Source organism: Chrysemys picta, chromosome 24, assembly GCF_011386835.1.
Source record: "Chrysemys picta bellii isolate R12L10 chromosome 24, ASM1138683v2, whole genome shotgun sequence".
In the NCBI taxonomy this organism is placed as follows: Eukaryota; Metazoa; Chordata; order Testudines; family Emydidae; genus Chrysemys; species Chrysemys picta.
Window position 1 is genome coordinate 16,504,117 of NC_088814.1, and position 19,091 is coordinate 16,523,207.

A 19,091-nucleotide genomic window follows, 5' to 3' on the forward strand; every position below is an offset into this window, starting at 1 on the left:
GTGGGAGATCAGAGCAGGGGGAAGAAGTCATTCCTTCCTCCCACTGCAGACTGCTGCTGGATCCTACTGATCTTAGCTGCTTTTTCAGCTTATGGGTGCAACCCACTGAGGAACCCCTCATGACCCCCTCTTGAATCACACCCCACCAAGGAAGAACTGCTACGCTAGGGACAGCGTCCAGTGATTCCAGCCAATCTCCAAGAATAATTTCTCCCCCCCCCCCCATTTTACTCCTTCCTTTTCATGTATCTTCCCCCATCCAACAAACTGAACTGTGGGGCATGTGCCTTCTTCATTTGGCTGCATGCAGGAGCAAGGATCACCCCTTCCTGGAATTCCCTAGCATTCTCTGCCCATAGTCCATGCCAGTGTCAGACCAAGGTGATCTGTTTGTGATGGGGCTTTGTGATTCTTTTTAAGTCTCCCCCTCCAACTCCTCCCCCCCCCCAAAAAAAAACCCCAAGAAGCCACAACTTGGCAGTTTTCCAGATGTGGAAATAAGCCAAAAAAGCAGACATGCCTGGGGTGCTTCACATGAAGAGAGCCTTTTGCAAACCCTGTGCAATGGGCTGAATTTCGCCCTTAGTGAGTACAGAAATATTCTCTTTTCCTAAATGGCTGTAGTTGTTTGAATTATGATAGCACCTAGAGGCCCTAACTGAGCTGAGGGCTCCCTTGTATGAGGCACTGTATGTACACACAGATAATCCCTGACCCAAAATGCTTATGATCTAAATAGACAAGACAAAGGATGAGAAAGGTCTGTCACTGTACAGACAAGGGATCTGAGGCACAGGACAGTGGCTTGCCCAAAATCACAGGAAGTTTGACAAAGCCAGATATTGATCTCCAGTCTCCTGGATCTCAGTCCAATTTCTGAGCCACATCATGCTGATTGCTGTGATCTCTGCTTCAAAGGATTCAGAAAACCATCTAGCTCTGATTCTGGCTAAGAAGACCTCATGTACATATCGAGTTGACCATTTCAACTGTCATGCTTCTGCTGTCAGTGTAGAAAAGAGCATAAGCTAGTTAAAAGGTTTCTGAAAATAATTCTTCGGGATTCATTTGAATGTTTTTTAACAACATTAACAGTGATGACACGGTTAGCTGAAAGTGTTTTAAAAGTACTGCATATGTAGTGTAGAAATCATCATGATATAAAATGTAGAATGAAAGTGTCTGCAATGCTGACTGTTCTAAAGGCTTTCTCTGTTAATTTATAATTGTAAAACAATGGTGGGTGGGGCATTAACCATATCAACCTACATTAATTGCTACTTGAAAGCAAAGAAAAACCAGAATTGCCGGCAGTTTCAGGAGATAAAACATGTTTGGTGTAAACAAAGGAATTGACAAATGTTCTTTCTATTCTTTGCTGTCCATAACAATATAGGTGAGAATTAAAGTTATTGCAAACAAAGCTTTTGCAAATGCATTTTAAGTGAGAGATTTTAAAACCAGTCCTTGGAACAGAGTGAAGATTGCTATCTGAATAGTAAAGTACTCTAGGAGTACTGGATGATTCTTAATTAAAAGTTCCAATTGTTTAGGCATTTGCCAGATTGAAAGAGGAGGCAACGTTTTTATAACTAGATACACATTTTCAGCCCGCCCTCCAAATGTTGTATGGGAATTTCACACAGTAACATTAGCAATAACAGAAGACAGCAGTACTGGCTTTTAACTTGAGTAGGGCAACAAATATCTGTCAATTAGGGTTTTTGCTGAAAAATGCATTTTTCAGGGCTCTGAAACTATTTGCAAATTTGGGTCAAATTCAATGAATAATTTTGGCTGACATTTTTTTAAAAATTCAAAATATTTTGTTTTGTAATAGCATTTCATTTTCAAATTTGGCCTATTGAAAAAAACCTCAAAGGTGAAAAACATCTCAGAACACCTGATTGGAAATAAAAAATAAAATTATTGTAGAATCAACCAAAATATTTTAGTTGACTTGAAACAAATTGAAAGAAACAAAACAAAAATCATTTAGAGTTGACCCAAAACAGTTTGGTCAACTCAAAAAGATTCAAATTTATTTATTTATTTATTTATTTATTTATTTATTTATTTTTGAAAAATAGTTTTGAATTGAATTAAAACAGTTTTTTTGGTTTAGCCTCAGAATTGAAAAATCCATTATTTACTCGGTTCTAATCTTAACCATTTTTATATTTCAAGTAACCTTCAGTTAAAAAATCATACCCACAGTTTAGCACTGACAAGGAGGTTCCAAATTTATTTTTTAATTCTGTTTGATATCTGTTCTTAAATGTCTTTTTTATTACTGTCGCCTCCCAGAATTTCTAGACGTTGCCCAGGTAATGTGTTGAGACAAGCCTCAAAGATGATATTTTGGAATCATCTACATGAGAAAGTTGTGCAGATTTTTTTGATCTGTTTGAAATTGCCCCTTTTGTTAAATAGTGCAACTTTCTAGTGTAGACAAGGCTGATGGATTAACATATGCAAATCCTTAAGGGGTAAAACAGCAATACTTCCTTTGTACTTGAACCATTGAAGATGGTATTTAAGGAGAATTGTAAGTGGGGCTGGTAGCGTAGGGTACCAGATGTGCTGATTTTGGGGTCTTTTTCTTAGGCCTTGGCTACACTGGCGCTTTACAGCGCTGCATCTTTCTCGCTCAGGAGTGTGAAAAAACACCCCCCCGAGCGCAGCAAGTTACAGCGCTGTAAAGCGCCAGTGTAAACAGTGCCACGGCACTGGGAGCTAATCCCGTCGTGGAGGTGGAGTACCTGCAGCGCTGGCGCGCGACCACACTCGCACTTCAAAGCACTGCCGCGGGCGCGCTCCTGTGGCAGCTCTTTGAAGTTTTGAATGTAGCCACAGCCTTATATAGGTTCCTATTACCCCCCACCCCTTGTCCCAATTTTTCACATTTGCTCTCTGGTCCCTCTATGGTAGCATTGCCTGGTAAGGTGACCTTACACTTCCCATAAGATTGTGTTTTCAATTTCTTATAATTTTGCCAGACTTTAACTGTTTGGGCTGAAAATTTCTACCCTGGGAGTCTGCCTCAGTCTGATTCTGTCCCTACCCCACCCCACCCCACCCTAGAAAATTTCAGTCAAATTGGTTCAGCAGTTTCCAAGAACAAGGCTAGGCAACCAGAAAATGAGGAACAAACAATTAGTTGACCACCTCTGAAAAGTTTGGCTTAAGTGATTTGACTAATATCACATGGGAACTCCGTGGCTCAGGGTACGTCTTCACTACCCGCCATATCGGCGGGTAGCAATCGATTTATCCGGGATCAATATATTGCGTCTCGTTATGATGCGATATATCGATCCCCAAACACGCTCACCGTCGACTCCGGAACTCCACCGGAGCGAGCGGCGGTAGCGCAGTCGACGGAGGAGCCGCGGCCGTCGATCCCGCGCCATGTGGACCCCAGGTAATTCCATTTTAGATACTTCCACAGCGTAGCTGAAGTTGCGTATCTTAGATCGATTTCTCCCCTCCCCCTGTCCCCCCCTCCCCCCCCCCCCAGTGTAGACCAGCCCATAGACAGGGATAGAGTCCAATTCTCTAGGTTGTCATTCAACTGCCTTAACCGTGAGACCATCTGTTCTCTTCCTGCCATCCCATGCCTTGTTCAAACACATCTTCCTTCCAACTTCAACAAATGAGGCAGGGATCCTACAGACCAATCTCCTTCAGTACACAACCCTGACTATCCCCATAGCAACTTCATTGCATACACTGAATACCACAGGGTCCTGTGGGAAAGATAGCACGTGAACATGTAAATAAAGACTATATCATGCTGCATGTGCACAAGGGAGCCGAATTAAGGTTACACAGACAGGAAGTGCCAGATTTAAGGCCAACTTTTAAGCACTTGATTTTGCAGCCTTAATATTCTTCTAACATAGATTTTTGTATGTAATATTGATTCATGTTTGCCTCTTTGGGACAGGAAGAAACATTAGCCCACACTGTCTAAAAATGAAGGTGGTGTTGTCTTGTTAATGAGAAGATGTCACTCCAAGGAAATAACCATCTTGTGTAATGGCAGAAAATCTCCATACAAAAGGAAGGGCCTAGAACTTGCAGTGTCAAATTAATCTGTCACTTAAGCTTTGTGTGCACTAGAAAAATTACCCACTACTGACAGTGAGTGTCAGATGCATGCAGGCAAACCAGGGCTGATTACTGTTTAACTGGAAGGCCCTATCTGAACTAGGGAATTTTAGTGGCATAGACAAGAACATATGGAATTCAGCCGTGCTTCAGCAAACCATAGTTAAAACAAATTACTACTAAATCAATTAACACTGTAAATTATTAAAACTCGTAATCTTTTCCCCTCAGTATTGATAGTGGAAGAAGACTATTCAGTTTCACTTTTGATGATGATCAGTTTCACTTTCAGGTTCTCAGATGCCCTGCATAATGCAGCTGTTTTAGGGTTTCTAATACTGCACGTGAATGATATTGTAAACCCGCCCTGGCTTTTGGGGGGGGGGGTGGAGGAGAAACAATATTTTTATTTATAAAACATTTCTATTAGTATTAGGTTTGTACAGCTCTTTCCCTTCCCTTTTTAACAAAAGAAAATTGGGAGCCTGAACTCTACGTAGAGTGGTAGCCGTGTTAGTCTGTATCAGCAAAAACAACGAGGAGTCCTTGTGGCACCTTAGAGACTAACAAATTTATTTGGGCATAAGCTTTCGTGGGCTAGAACCCACTTCATCAGATGCATGAAGTGGAAAATACAGTTGCACGTGTGTGTGTATATATATACACACAATACATGAAAAGATGGGAGTTGCCTTACCAAGTGTGAGGTCAGTCTAACGAGACAATTCAATTGACAGCAGTATACCAAGGGAGGAAAAATAACTTTTGAAGTGGTAATGAGAGTGGCCCATTTCAGACAGTTGACAAGAAGGTGTGAGTAACAGTAGAGGGAAATTAGTATTGGGGAAATTAGGTTTAGGTTTTGTAATGATCCAACCACTCAGTCTTTATTTAGGCCTAATCTGATGGTGTCCAGTTTACAAATTAATTCCAGTTCTGCAGTTTCACGGAGTCTGTTTTTGAAGTTTTTGTTGAAGAATTGCCACTTTTAGGTTTGTTATTGAGTGACCAGGGAGATTGAAGTGTTCTCCTACTGGTTTTTGAATGTTATGATTCCTGATGTCAGATTTGTGTCCATTTATTCTTTTGTGTAAAGACTGTCCGGTTTGGCCAATGTACATGGCAGAGGGGCATTGCTGGCACATGATGACATATATAACATTGGTAGATGTGCAGGTGAACGAGCCCGGGATGGTATGGCTGGTGTGGTTAGGTCCTATGATGGTGTCCCTGGAATAGCTATGTGGACAGAGTTGGAACCGGGGTTTGTTGTAGGGTTTGGTCCTGGGTTGGTATTTTTGTTGTGTGGTGTGTAGTTGCTGGTGAGTATTTGCTTCAGGTTGCGGGGCTGTCTGTAAGCGAGGACTGTTCTGTCCCCTAAGGTCTGTGAGAGTGAGGGATCGTCCTTCCGGATAGGTTGTAGATCCTTGATGATGCTCTGGTGGACCAACCGCGTCTTTAGTTCCTTCTCGCTATCGCATGGTCCGAGTCAGAGCTTCAACTGTCCTCCCATCCTTGGTGATGCATTTTCCAAACTTTTATCGAAAAACTGTTATTCAGGATTTTGTTGTTTTATGTACTAGTTATCTTGTTTCAGCAAGTTTTGTAGGATTAAGGACTGGGGACGCTGCTCCGACAGTTTCCTGCCAAACAATCCACAACACACACATACGCCAACACCCATATCTGGATATTGGCCATAGTCAGGATTTCCATGGTTTTCTGTAGTAATTTTCTTGTTTCTGAAAGTCCTGCAAGCCTTGAGACTCAGGATACCACTTTGGCAGTTCCCCACCTAACAATCTCCCCTCTCTCCCCCCACAGCACCCGCATCTGGGTACTGGAGTATGATAAACAATCCGGGATTAAAAGTGCACTTCCTGCCCTTGTTTGTTCTCCCTCAATGACAAACACCAACGTTGTCTGTACGGCTTAGGGGAAGCCCACACTGCGTCCATCAAAAATCCCCAGGTGCATCAAAAATCCCCAGCACCTGGAGACGGGACACTAGATGGGAAGGGCTCTGAGTTACTATAGAAAATTCTCTGAGCTGTGGCGCAAACGTAGTATCTGTTCTTATCAGTTTCCTAGGTATCTGTCTGATGGGCCTTGCCCACATGCTCAGGGTCTAACTGATTGCCATATTTGGGGTTGGGAAGGAATTTTCCCCCAGGTCAGCTTGGCAGAGACCCTGGGGAGGTTTCTCCTTCCTCTGAAGCATGTTGCACAAGTCACTGACAGGTTTAAAATAGTGTAAATGGTGGATTCTCTACAACTTGAAGTCTTTAAGCCATGATTTGAGGACTTCAGTAACTCTGCCAGAGATTAGGTGTCTATTACAGGAGGGGGTGGGTGGGGTTCTGTGGCTTGCAATGTGCAGGAGGTTAGACTAGATGATCACGATGGTCCCTTCTGACCTTAAAGTCTGAGTCTATGAACATCAGTCACTCCTTCCCTGCCCGTAAACAGGAAGGCAGAGCCCTCCACTTTAAGAGGCACCCTATGGACGTTTCCGTGGGGCTACAGTTGGACCCTGGCCAGGGAAAACACCCCCCGCCCACTCCCACACACACACCCCATGTATCGGCCTGAACAATCCAAAAATGCACCTTCTGCCGCGGAACCCCAGCCGGGTGCCACCAGTACCAGTGCTACACACCTTGTGCCAGGGCCTAGCCAAGAGTCATGGAAGCATGCACATAAGCATGGCGGTAAGTCTTCCTCCATGTCTAAGAAAGACACCGTGCCATCCATGAGCTCCAGTCAAGAATGGGCACCATGCTCTAAGAACCACAAGAGTGACCACGTTGATCGGGTGCCATTGACACCGGGGAGAGGCTTAACCGCCCCTGGGCCTCATGAACCGCTCGCACTGGAAAAGATGTAATTTCCGTATGCCTCGGTACTCTCACCTACGAAGAGGGGCCCATACCCAGTTTGCCACCTTCTGGCTGTGTTCATACGACACTCCCCTCTCCGTAGGGTCCATTGGCACCACCATTGATGCAGGACTCCAGTTCCTCCTCAGAGTCTGAGAGGCCCGGACCTTACACTGCTTCCATTCCAAGGACATGACTATCAGATGGTTCCGATGGCACCATGGCAATATCCTCCCTGACTCAGCCCAGGAGCCACTGGTACCCGGCTCCCTGTGCTCCACAGCTGCAACAGCAGGGTCAACCAGATTGGCCATATTGGAGCTCGTGGCCCCAGTACTCACCTTCAGAACTGTCCCGTTCAATGTGGGAGGGACTATCCTGTATCACCAACCCATTCTATGCCGAGTAGATGCTTAGACGATGCCCTGATTGGCTCGGTACTGGCAGATCTGGAGGGATGTATTTTAAAGAATCCTTATTGCGGTTGCAGGAACAAACCATCCCGATGTGTAGAAAGAATAGTAAATATGGCAGGTGACCAGCTTGGCTAAACAGTGAAATCCTTGCTGATCTTAAACACAAAAAAGAAGCTTACAAGAAGTGGAAGATTGGACAAATGACCAGGGAGGAGTATAAAAATATTGCTCAGGCATGCAGGAGTGAAATCAGGAAGGCCAAATCACACTTGGAGTTGCAGCTAGCAAGAGATGTTAAGAGTAACAAGAAGGGTTTCTTCAGGTATGTTAGCAACAAGAAGAAAGTTAAGGAAAGTGTGGGCCCCTTACTGAATGAGGGAGGCAACCTAGTGACAGAGGATGTGGAAAAAGCTAATGTACTCAATGCTTTTTTTGCCTCTGTCTTCACAAACAAGGTCAGCTCCCAGACTGCTGCACTGGACAGCACAGCATGGGGAGGAGGTGACCAGCCCTCTGTGGAGAAAGAAGTGGTTCAGGACTATTTAGAAAAGCTGGATGAGCACAAGTCCATGGGACTGGATGCACTGCATCCGAGGATGCTAAAGGAGTTGGCAAATGAGATTGCAGAGCCATTGAACATTATCTTTGAAAACTCATGGTGATCGGGGGAGGTCCCAGATGACTAGAAAAAGGCCATCTGGTACTGCCCGTCTTTAAAAAGGGAAGGAGGAGGATCTGGGGAACTACAGGCTAGTCAGCCTCACCTCAGTACCTGGAAAAATCATGGAGCAGGTCCTCAAGGAATCAATTCTGAAGCACTTAGAGGAGAGGAAAGTGATCAGGAACAGTCAGCATGGATTCACCAAGGGCAAGTCATGCCTGACTAACCTAATTGCCTTCTATGAGGAGATAACTGGGTCTATGGATGAGGGGAAAGCAGTGGACATGTTATTCCTTGACTTTAGCAAAGCTTTTGATACGATCTCCCACAGTATTCTTGCCAGCAAGTTAAAGAGGTATGGGCTGGATGAATGGACTATAAGGTGGATAGAAAGCTGGCTAGATTGTCAGGCTGAACTGGTAGTGATCAATGGCTCCATGTCTAGCTGGCAGCCGGTATCAAGCGGAGTGCCCCAAGAGTCGGTCCTGGGGCTGGTTTTGTTCAATATCTTCATTAATGATCTGGAGGATGGCATGGACTGCACTCTCAGCAAGTTTGCAGATTACACTAAACTGGGAGGAGTGGTAGATACGCTGGAGGGTAGGGATAAGATACAGAGGGACCTAGACAAATTAGAGGATTGGGCCAAAAGAAATCTGATGAGGTTCAGCAAGGACAAGTGCAGAATCCTGCACTTAGGACGGAAGAATCCCATGCACTGTTACAGACTAGGGACCGAATGGCTAGGAAGCAGTTCTGCAGAAAAGGACCTAGGGGTTACAGGGGAAGAGAAACTGGGTATGAGTCAAAAGTGTGCCCTTGTTGCCAAGAAGGCTAACAGCATTTTGGGCTGTGTAAGTAGGGGCATTGCCAGCAGATCGAGGGAAGTGATCATTCCCCTCTATTCGACATTGGTGAGGCCTCATCTGGAGTACTGTGTACAGTTTTGGGCCCCACACTACAAGAAGGATGTGGACAAATTGGAAAGAGTCCAGTGGAGGGCAACAGAAATGATTAGGGGGCTGGAACACATGACTTATGAGGAGAGGCTGAAGGAACTGGGATTGTTTAGTCTGCAGAAAAGAAGAATGGGGGGGATTTGATAGCTGCTTTCAACTACCTGAAAGGGGGTTCCAACAAGGATGGCTCTAGACTGTTCTCAGTGGTACCAGATGACAGAACAAGGAGCAATGGTCTCAAGTTGCAGTAGGGGAGGTTTCGGTTGGATATTAGGAAAAACTTTTTCACTAAGAGGGTGTTGGAGCACTGGAATAGTTTACCTAGGGAGGTGGTGGAATCTCTTTCCTTCAAGGTTTTTAAGGTCAGTCAAACGGTCTGGGAGACTTCCAGAATGGCTTTGTCCCTTGTAGGTAAAAGGCCAGGGCCCTGCACACATCAAGGAAGTGAAGCCACCGGTCCTCATCTGAGGAGTGTGGTTTGGGAAAGAAAGCAGGCAGGCGAATGGGTTGGTTGAGGTGGAAGCAGGAAATCACATTTGGTAGAAACTTGGGATGCAAGCACAGTGATACCTTGTCCTTATGGAATGTGGTGAAAGGGGGATCTGCCATCATAGCCCCCAGTTCACCAAACCACCTTGCAGAGGTAATTGTGACCAGAAAAGCTACTTTCTTAGAAGAGAAAGAGAGCAGGAGGCCTAAGGGTTGAAGGGGGGGCTTCATTAATAATGTGAGGACCAGGGTGAGGTTCCAGTGAGGAGCGACAGTCCAGATGGGCCGATATTTGCGTACAAGGTCCTTCCAGAATCACCAAGAGGTGGGTGAAGACAAAAAGCCCTTCCACAGGAGGGTAGGAGGCACCAATGGCTGCTACATGCATTTTGATGGAGCTGAGAGTGAGCCTGGGAGCCTTTAGGGAGAGAAGAGAGTCTAATAGCACAGGGATGCCCATGGCTTCAGCGCCAAAACCTATATGTTTGGCCCAGGCATCGAAACAAGCCCACTTGGCCTGGTAGGATCACCTTGTGGAGCCCCTTCTGCCACTGGAGAGGCTATTGCAGACCAACAGCGAGTATTCCTGCGCAAGTGGGGGTGGCCATCCAAAAACCAAGCTGTCAGGTGGAGTGCCCTTGGATCGGGGTGTCTGAGTTTGCCTGTGTGTTGCATCCGTAGCTTCGGAAACATTGATAGTGGGAATGGGGGATGTGTCAACATGCGGAGAAGAAGGCCAATATGGGGCGATCAGGATGACCACCACCCTCTCCTGCTTGAGTTTGTGGAAGTGTGGTAGGAACGGCAGTAGAGGAAAGGCATAGCTGGTCCACTCCGACTAGTTGATGATCAGGGCGTCCTCCTGCAAATGGGCACTGAGTCCTCTCCTGGCGCAGTACTGGATGCTCTTAGTGTTGGTGTGAGATGCAAATCGGTCTCTGATTGGAGTTCCCCAGTGGCCAAAAATGTCTGCAACTAGCGTGTTGTGCAACTCCCATTCATGGTCAATTGCAAAGTGTCGGTGAGGGCATTGGCAATCACATTCTGGGTTCCTGGAAGGTAGGCTGTGGACAAGAGGATATGATGTGGCATGCACCATTTCCACAGGCATACCACTTCTACACACACTGCTGGGGACCGTGTGCCCCCTTGTTTGTTTATGTAATAAACCGTAGTGGTGTTGTCCAACATGGCAAGGACATGACAAGAACAGATCGCTGTTAAGAATGCATGGCATGCCTTGTGTAGCACTCGTAGTTTGAGGATGTTGATATTGTTGTTCTCCCAGTTTGCTGAGGGAGTCAGTCTGCTTTTCTGAAGTCCAGGGTCCGTATTCTGCTACTCTCTTTTCTTCCTTGTGTCAGGATCCTGAACTCAACTATCTCATGGTCACTGCCTCCCGAGTTCCCATCCACTTTTGCTTCCCTTACTAATTCTTCCCAGTTTGTGAGCAGCAGGTCAAGAAGAGCTCTGCCCCTTGTTGATTCTTCCAGCACTTGCACCAGGAGATTAAATCACTTCTGTATACTGAGACATCCTTTGTAATGCCATAAGGCCTGAGACTGAATCTGAAAAAATGACTGCTGCTGGGCATGCATCCCAGATCCAATTTATGCTAGCATTATTGCTACTAGTTTATTTATTTATTTATTTTATTTAGTTCGGCTGTCTTGACAGCTATGTAATCGGATATTCTTTTAGATGTACTAATTCCCAATTTTGGTGTACAATATGCCATCCCGTTTTTTCTTTTTTGGACCCATCTGTATATATTTGACAAAAACGACTCCACTTTTCATCTATGTATTGGTACTCCTCTTTTTAATACCTACTGTCTCTCTTTACCCTTATGTTTTTATCAAATCTAAAGCCATGTTTGAACATGCAACTTACCATCCATAATTAATTTTCCCATGACTAAAAGTTATTTCATTCAGCTTTTCCTTGTCTTTCAACTCCTGCATCCCCACACACTAATTCAAATGGCAAATTGAGTTCTAACATCGTGTGCTATAGTTCACCTATCGAATTCCCAACAATCTTTGGGTATTTGGTCTTTCATCACTGCAGTTCCCATTAAGGGTGGTCTAGAAAGTTAGGTTCAATAGTTTCCTTCATAGTGTAACTGGCATTTCATTAACAGCTATCTGTAGCATGCATATAGGAGTTGTAGTAAGTGCACTGTGTGCAATTCGTAGTGCCTGGCTTGTATTAAATCTAATTTTTTAAGTCTTGATTTTGATGCTGACCCGAAAGCTTGGGAGCCATAGTCAGTAACTGGTCTGACAAAGGCTCTTTATACCAACTGCAGTGTTTTCTTCTACATCCCCAAATTAGTCCCAGAAAGACTTTTATGCAGGTTTAACCCTTCCTGTATGTTTGTTTTTAACATAATTGATATGATCTTTCCAAAGTAATTTAGTATCAAATATTACCCCTAAGAATTTAAACCTTTTAACTATGTCGCTTTGTTCTCCATACAGATACCAGCCCCCTTCTGTTTTCACCTTCATCCCTTTATACAGGCCCAACCTGCTATTCCCAGCAGAACTTCATCTTCCGTTAGGCTTTATTGAGCCCTGGCTCTCCTCCAGGGGCAGCAATAAGGTTAATTGACCTAATTTAACCTACTCTACTTTGTGTGAGGTGAACAACCCATCAGACACTGACATTGTGCTCTGCTTGTACAGGGACCCAGACATTCACTGTCCTGAGGAATTTACATTTCAGAAGCATCCTTAAAAATTCAAACAAAAGCGTGAGTAGAGTTAATGCAATTTAGCAGTGACATGGAGTTACTTATTTCGACAATTAATGCATACAGCTTTCTGCTCAGGATGCCCTTCAGTGCCACAGAATAGCACATACTACACAGAGCTCCCTCCAGAGGAGGTAGTGCTGAAAACTTAGTGCATTGTTAATGTTCCTTTTTCTAAACACAGCTATTGGCATCCATTCAGTGCTTTTTGATATTTAGGGTATGAAACTAAACAGCAATTTCCCTCTGCGAAGTCATCTTGCTATATGTGCATAGACAGGGAAAAAGTCCTTTAAACACACCGTATAGTTTATACCACTGATGTACAAATCCCAGATTACATTTGAAATAGAGTGCAATGCTGTTGTATGTCTTGCCATCTGTATTTGTGTAGATCTACAAGCAAAGGTTATAAATTCTGCTGATCTTACTGTTGGTTTATTTCTCAACCAGAGCAGTGGCTACCTGCTGTTCCAGGAACCTTTCCTCTCTAGCAAACAGATGGTCCTAAGTTGGCTGCCCTTACCATGGTTTAGATTCACCAGCAAGTCAGCATTATCAAGCTGTCAAAGGACCCATCTGCCCTGAGCAGCTGTTCTGGCATTTGCCTGTCTGTGTGCTGGGAACCTCAGCATTTCACCAATCTCAGACCTATAAAATGTCTATTTCTGTTTTATTTGGGGGGTTGCAATTGATGCCATCTGGCTCTTGTTTTTAATCAATCGGATATTAAAAATCTTACACATTAAAGATTTGCTGCGAAAGTTATTGGACAGAAGAATTGACTTTTAGATACTTTGACCTAGTTTGTCGATCTTACCTTAGGCTTTCAAAACATTAATTTTTGTTGCAGCATTTAAAAAAAAAAGATTTAGGCAACGGCGGAGGGTAGAGACACGAGTTATGGAATGAGCACAGAACCTGGGAGCAAGGAACTTGTTTTTTTTTTTTAATTACTGTTCTTCTGCTGTCTATTGTAAGTCCTTAAGCCAGTCATGTGGGGCTTGTCTACACTGGCACTTTACAGCACTGCAACTTTCTTGCTCAGGGGTGTGAAAAAACACTCACAGCCCCAAGCACAGCAAGTTTCAGCACCGTAGAGCACCAGTGTCGACAGTGCACGAGCACTGGGAGCTACGCCCCTCATGGAGGTGGGTCTTTTAGAGCGCTGGGAGAGCTCTCTCCCAGCCCTCTGCCGCAACTACACAAGCCATGTAAAAGCGCTGCCACAGCAGCGCTTTAATGTTGCCAGTGTAGATTAGCCCTGAATCTCTGTGCTGCAATTGACCTGTCTTTAAAATGGAAATGATACTAACTGGTCTGAATGGTTGAGGATTAATGAGTTAATATTTGCAAGGCTTTTGAAGATGAAAAGTACTTTATAAGTAGTGCTCAGTATTAGTATAACAAGGTGATGTGTTCACCTCTTTGTTTATAATGACACACATTGTATAGGATTCCTATCCTAAGTCTCCTTATAATTTCCAATAAAAAGACCTTAATTGGACCCTGTTCCTGAAGCATATGGACCAGCAGTCCATTTGCAAACACAAGTTTCAACTCTTCAGTGTCTCCTGACCCTACATTTCCTATTTTAAGAGCAATTTGTTAAATATGAAACAAGATGCACTTTTTAAAAAGGCAACAACAAAAACTTCTCAACAAGATTTTCACTTTTTAATGGGGTGAGGCTCTACAATAAAATCATAGGAGCACCCAGCCTACTAAGCCTGGATACTTTTCCACTGTTTCAAGCTTCCTGTTGAAATTTCCTGGTATTGGAAAAACTCTGGGAGGTATTTTCTTGGGATTCCTATTACTCTTTACATGATTCTAATGGGAGAACAGTGGATACTATGAAAAAGTACAAATACTATAAAACTCTGGGTTTCCAGCTTATTCAGCTTTAATAAAACTAATAAACATCTTGTACATTTGCTTTCCTCTAGTTCATATCTGTGCAGGTTTTGCTGCCAGCTTATTTCATTTTTTCAAAAATAGTTACCCAAAGTTATGCTTCTGAGGCTTTCATTTTCAGCATTGATGAGTGATTTTTGGGTGCCTAGCTTTGAGACACCCTAAAGGGCCTGTTCAGAACGTTCCCAGTGCCCACCTTACAAAAATTGAATCCTATTAAAGCTTCTCAGATTGGGTCCCCAGAATCACTAGTCACCCTCTGAAAAATTAAGGCCACAAGTTCTTTGTTAGTGTCACAGTTCAGGCCAACTTCACTAGGCTCCCAGCTCCTCAGCTGTCACTTCTCTTGTGCAGACAACCACATCCCTCTCCCATCACACCCTGCACAGTTCCGGGCCCACACAGTGTTATTCCCAGCAAGCCAGAGTGTCTAACCAGACCAGCATTAGTGCTTGGCTTACTCTTCAAGGGCCATGAACAATCTAATTGCCAGCAGTTATGAGTTGCTATACAGCCCTTTATAAGCAAGCACATTTATTCTTAAGATGAAAGCATTACAGAGAAAACATTAAAAACAAGAGAATCTGTATGCATGCTAATAAGCTTACCAGAGATCACCCCACCCATATACACAACTCCAGCAGGGGCTCTGGCAGAAGTCAGTCCTTCAGACCCCACCAAAGGGTTTTTCTGGATTTACAAGTTAATAGCCCAGCTCAAAACAGGCACCCATCACTCTGTAGGCCAAAGTCCTTCCAGCCTTTCCCAGAAAGAATTCCTCCCCCCACCCCCCTTGGACAGAAGGTCCTATCCGTTTGCTGCACCAGAAAGAAGGCCCAGAGTCCGTTTAAACTCAGGCTACTTATTCAAAAGTCCTTTCTTTGACTGTTGGTCTCTGGAGAATCCAGTAGATGTGAGCCTCTCACCAGGCGGCGGTACCTCTTTAGTGGTGTTACAACCTGAGTGAATTTGCCTAATTACCCCCCAGTGGTCATAATTCCTGGAGGGCTGTGGTCCCCCTCCCCCATGGAATTACATACAATCTCTGGCCCACAATGATACATAAACTTAATACAGTAAGATCTCCGAAAAATCACTAGTCACCTTTGAAAAATTAAAGCCACAAGACCTTTGTTAGGCACCTAAATACCTAAACCGTGAGCACCCAGCAGTTCCCACTGAAGTCAGGATCCTGTCACTCACTCAGATGCCTAAATATGGATTTAGGAACTGTAGCCTTTTATTTAAAGTGAATTTCGTAATATGGTATTACACCACCATGGGGTAGGCTCTGGTGGCTACAGTTTCAAGTTTAACACAGTAAAGTCACCTCTGCTACTTGCTTCAGAGTTAGTCTTTAGGAACACATAAAGACCAAGGGTAGTGACCACACATACATGTACCAGTACAAAGTCTAGTCTATTTTATAAGTGTTATTAAAGTTACAATTAAAGTTATGATTACCCAAGCATATAGAAGTTCTATACAGACCTATGCACAAGTTACAAATATAGTTATACTCACATCCTCAACAGTAGTGTTAGGGTCTGATGGGTCTCTCCTGGCTTGATCATCAGTAGAGGGATGGTTCCTGCTGGAGTCTCCCATAGGGAGCTCAATTTTCCCCATTCTGGCCATCCCTTTTTTATAATGTGATTCTGTCTATACCTACATTCTGCGCATCTTCATAAAAGTGTCAGCCTTCTTTTCTCTTATTGGTCTGTCCTCCAGAAACTTAGGGGGACCCCAATTTTCTATGGGCTGTGTAAGCTCCCTTTGATCTCATTAGCATTGGTGCACCTGTACCCTGTGGTTAAGATGCATGTCTGAGATAGATGTGCCTTTAGAGTATTTTTATGATCTAATATTAATCTTCTGGGTAATTTTGCACAGTATTACCATTTGGAATCTCTTTTCCCATAATCTCAGGGCATTGGGTTATTTCTCGGTCATTGGCTTAAGTCATCATTTCTTGTCTCCAAGGCCTAAAATAGCTAAGCTAAAGTCTTGCAGGCCTCAGCCTATGGGTTCTTGCATTTCAGCTTGTCTTACTCATGTCTAATACTTGGTTCCTCTAAATACTGATCAATCTTATACTTTTATAATCCTACAAATTAACTGTAATTAACATACAATAAATATATGTAATATAACATTGATTAATCATAACATCACTCAATAAATGGATAAGGAACTAAAATCGTTGGCTACAGAAGCTATTGTTAGGAGCTTTTTTTTAATATTGATACTTTTGTTTTTTATTTCTTAAGCAAGATAAACTTTAAATTCTGTGTAAAACCTATACTGAAGTTTTTAATCTTGTGTTTAAAAAAAGCATGTTTGCTAGAAAAAAAAGCCTGTACAGTTTTATATTTGAGGAGTGAACCTAATATATTGGCTTCCTAATACTCTCCTTTTTCAGTTAAGTGCTTGTAAAATAGAAGCGAGTGGGAATTCAGAGGTGATGGCACAAACTAGATCACAAGTAGTTGTATCCTGCTTGAACCCGAGTGATAGCTTTGTAAAAGACTTCTGACAGCCCCCCAAGAAAGACACTTACAGTGATGTCCTAGCCAAACAGAGGAATTTGCTTCTCCTTCATTCCTTCTGCTTGATCTGTCAGCTGTTTCCTTCTTTAGTTTATAGTAGGGCTGTCAAGCGATTAAAAAAATTAATTGTGCGATTAATTGCACTGTTAAACAATAATAGAGTACTATTTATTTAAATATTTTTGGATGTTTTCTATATTTTCAAATATATTTATTTCAATGACAACACGGAATACAAAGTGTACAGTGCTCACTTTATATTTATTTTTGATTACAAGTACTTGCACTGTAAAAAAACAAAAGAAATAGTATTTTTCAGTTCACCTAATACAAATACTGTAGTGCAATCTCTTTATCATGAAAGTTGAACTTACAAATGTAGAATTATGTACAAAAAATAACTGTGTTAAAAAATGTAACAATGTAAATCTTTAGAGCCTACAAGTCTACTCAGTCCTACTTCTTGTTCAGCCATCGCTCAGACAAACAAGTTTGTTTACATTTGCAGGAGATAATGCTGCCCACTTCTTATTTACAATGTCACCTGAAAATGAGAACAGGTGTCCTCATGGCACTGTTGTAGCCAGCATCGCAAGATATTTATATGCCAGATGCGCTAAAGATTCATATATCCCTTCATGCTTCAACCACTGTTCCAGGGGACATGTCTCCATGCTGATGGATGACGAGTTCTGCTTAATAACAGTTCAAAGCAATGTGGACCGACGCATGTTCATTTTCATCATCTGAGTCAGATGCCACCAGCAGAAGGTTGATTTTCTTTTTTGATGGTTCAGGTTCTGTAGTTTTCTCATCGGAGTGTTGCTCTTTTAAGACTTTTGAAAGCATGCTCCACACTTCATGCTCCACCACACTCTCAGATTTTGGAAGGCACTTCAGATTCTGAAACCTTTGGTTGAGCCTACAAGTCTACTCAGTCCTACTTCTTGTTCAGCCATCGCTCAGACAAACAAGTTTGTTTACATTTGCAGGAGATAATGCTGCCCGCTTCTTGTTTACAATGTCACCTGAAAATGAGAACAGGTGTCCTCATGGCACTGTTGTAGCCAGCATCGCAAGATATTTATATGCCAGATGCGCTAAAGATTCATATATCCCTTCATGCTTCAACCACCGTTCCAGGGGACATGTGTCCATGCTGATGGATGACGAGTTCTGCTTAATAACAGTTCAAAGCAATGTGGATCGACGCATGTTCATTTTCATCATCTGAGTCAGATGCCACCAGCAGAAGGTTGATTTTCTTTTTTGATGGTTCAGGTTCTGTAGTTTTCTCATCGGAGTGTTGCTCTTTTAAGACTTTTTTGAAAGCATGCTCCACACTTCATGCTCCACCACGCTCTCAGATTTTGGAAGGCACTTCAGATTCTGAAACCTTTGGTTGAGTGCTATAGCTGTCTTTCGAAATCTCACATTAGTACCTTCTTTGTGTTTTGTCAGATCTGCAGTGAAAGTGTTCTTCAAATGAACAGCATGTGTTGGGTCATCAACCGAGACTGCTATAACATGAAATATATGCCAGAATACGGGTAAACCAGAGCAGGAGACGTACAGTTCTCCCCCAAGGAGTTCAGTCACTAATTTAATTAACGCATTTTTTTTTAATGAGTGTATTCAGCATGGAAACATGTCCTCTGGAATGGTGACCAAAGCATGAAGGGATATATGAATCTTCAGCACATCTGGCATGTAAATATCTTGTGATGCCGGCTACAACAGTGTCATGCAAATGCCTGTTCTCGCTTTCTGGTGACATTGTAAATAAGAAGAGGCCAGCATTATCTCCTTGTTTGTCTTAGCGATTGGCTGAACAAGAAGTAGGACTGAGTGGGCTTGTAGGCTCTGAAGTTTTACATTGTTCTGTTTTTGAGGGCAGTTATGTAACAAATAAATAAAAATCTTCATTTTTAAGTTGCACTTTCACCACACAGATTGCACTACAGTACTTGCATGAGGTGAATTGAAAAATACTATTTCTTTTGTTTCTTTTACAGTGCAAATATTTAATCAAAAATAATATACACTTTGATTTCAGTTACAACACAGAATACAATATATATTAAAATGTAGCAAAACATCCAAAATATTTAATCAATTTCAATTGATATTCTATTGTTTAACAGTGCAGTTAAAACTGCAATTAATTTTTTTGAGTTAATCGCGCTAGTTAACTGCGATTTATCGACAGCCCTAGTTTATAGTAGTTCCTGCTGATGTGCTGTGCAACATTTAGTTTCTCCTTGAGCATGAAAGCCTATGCTTTCTGAAAGTGACCAGTGATTTTGGATGCCTTGATTTGGGGGGGAGGGGAGAGCACAATTTGAGATGC

The 19,091-nt window shown here is 42.9% G+C and overlaps 1 protein-coding gene across 7 annotated transcripts in view; it reads left to right on the forward strand.

Moving 5' to 3' along the window:
* Nucleotides 1–19,091, forward strand: part of MYO1D (myosin ID) — a 360,936-nt gene that overhangs the window by 267,446 nt on the left and 74,399 nt on the right. Inside the window, exon 22 of one of the 7 annotated variants that reach the window (XM_065577933.1) lies at nucleotides 12,734–13,025. The exons of 4 other annotated variants lie outside the window; for them this stretch is intronic. In XM_065577933.1, the coding sequence (XP_065434005.1) occupies nucleotides 12,734–12,863 (130 nt within the window). In that variant the 3' untranslated portion in view covers nucleotides 12,864–13,025. Of the gene's footprint in view, nucleotides 1–12,000; nucleotides 12,276–12,728; nucleotides 13,026–19,091 lie in introns of those variants that run through there. 2 more of the 7 variants (XM_065577932.1, XM_065577936.1) reach the window with 2 other exon arrangements.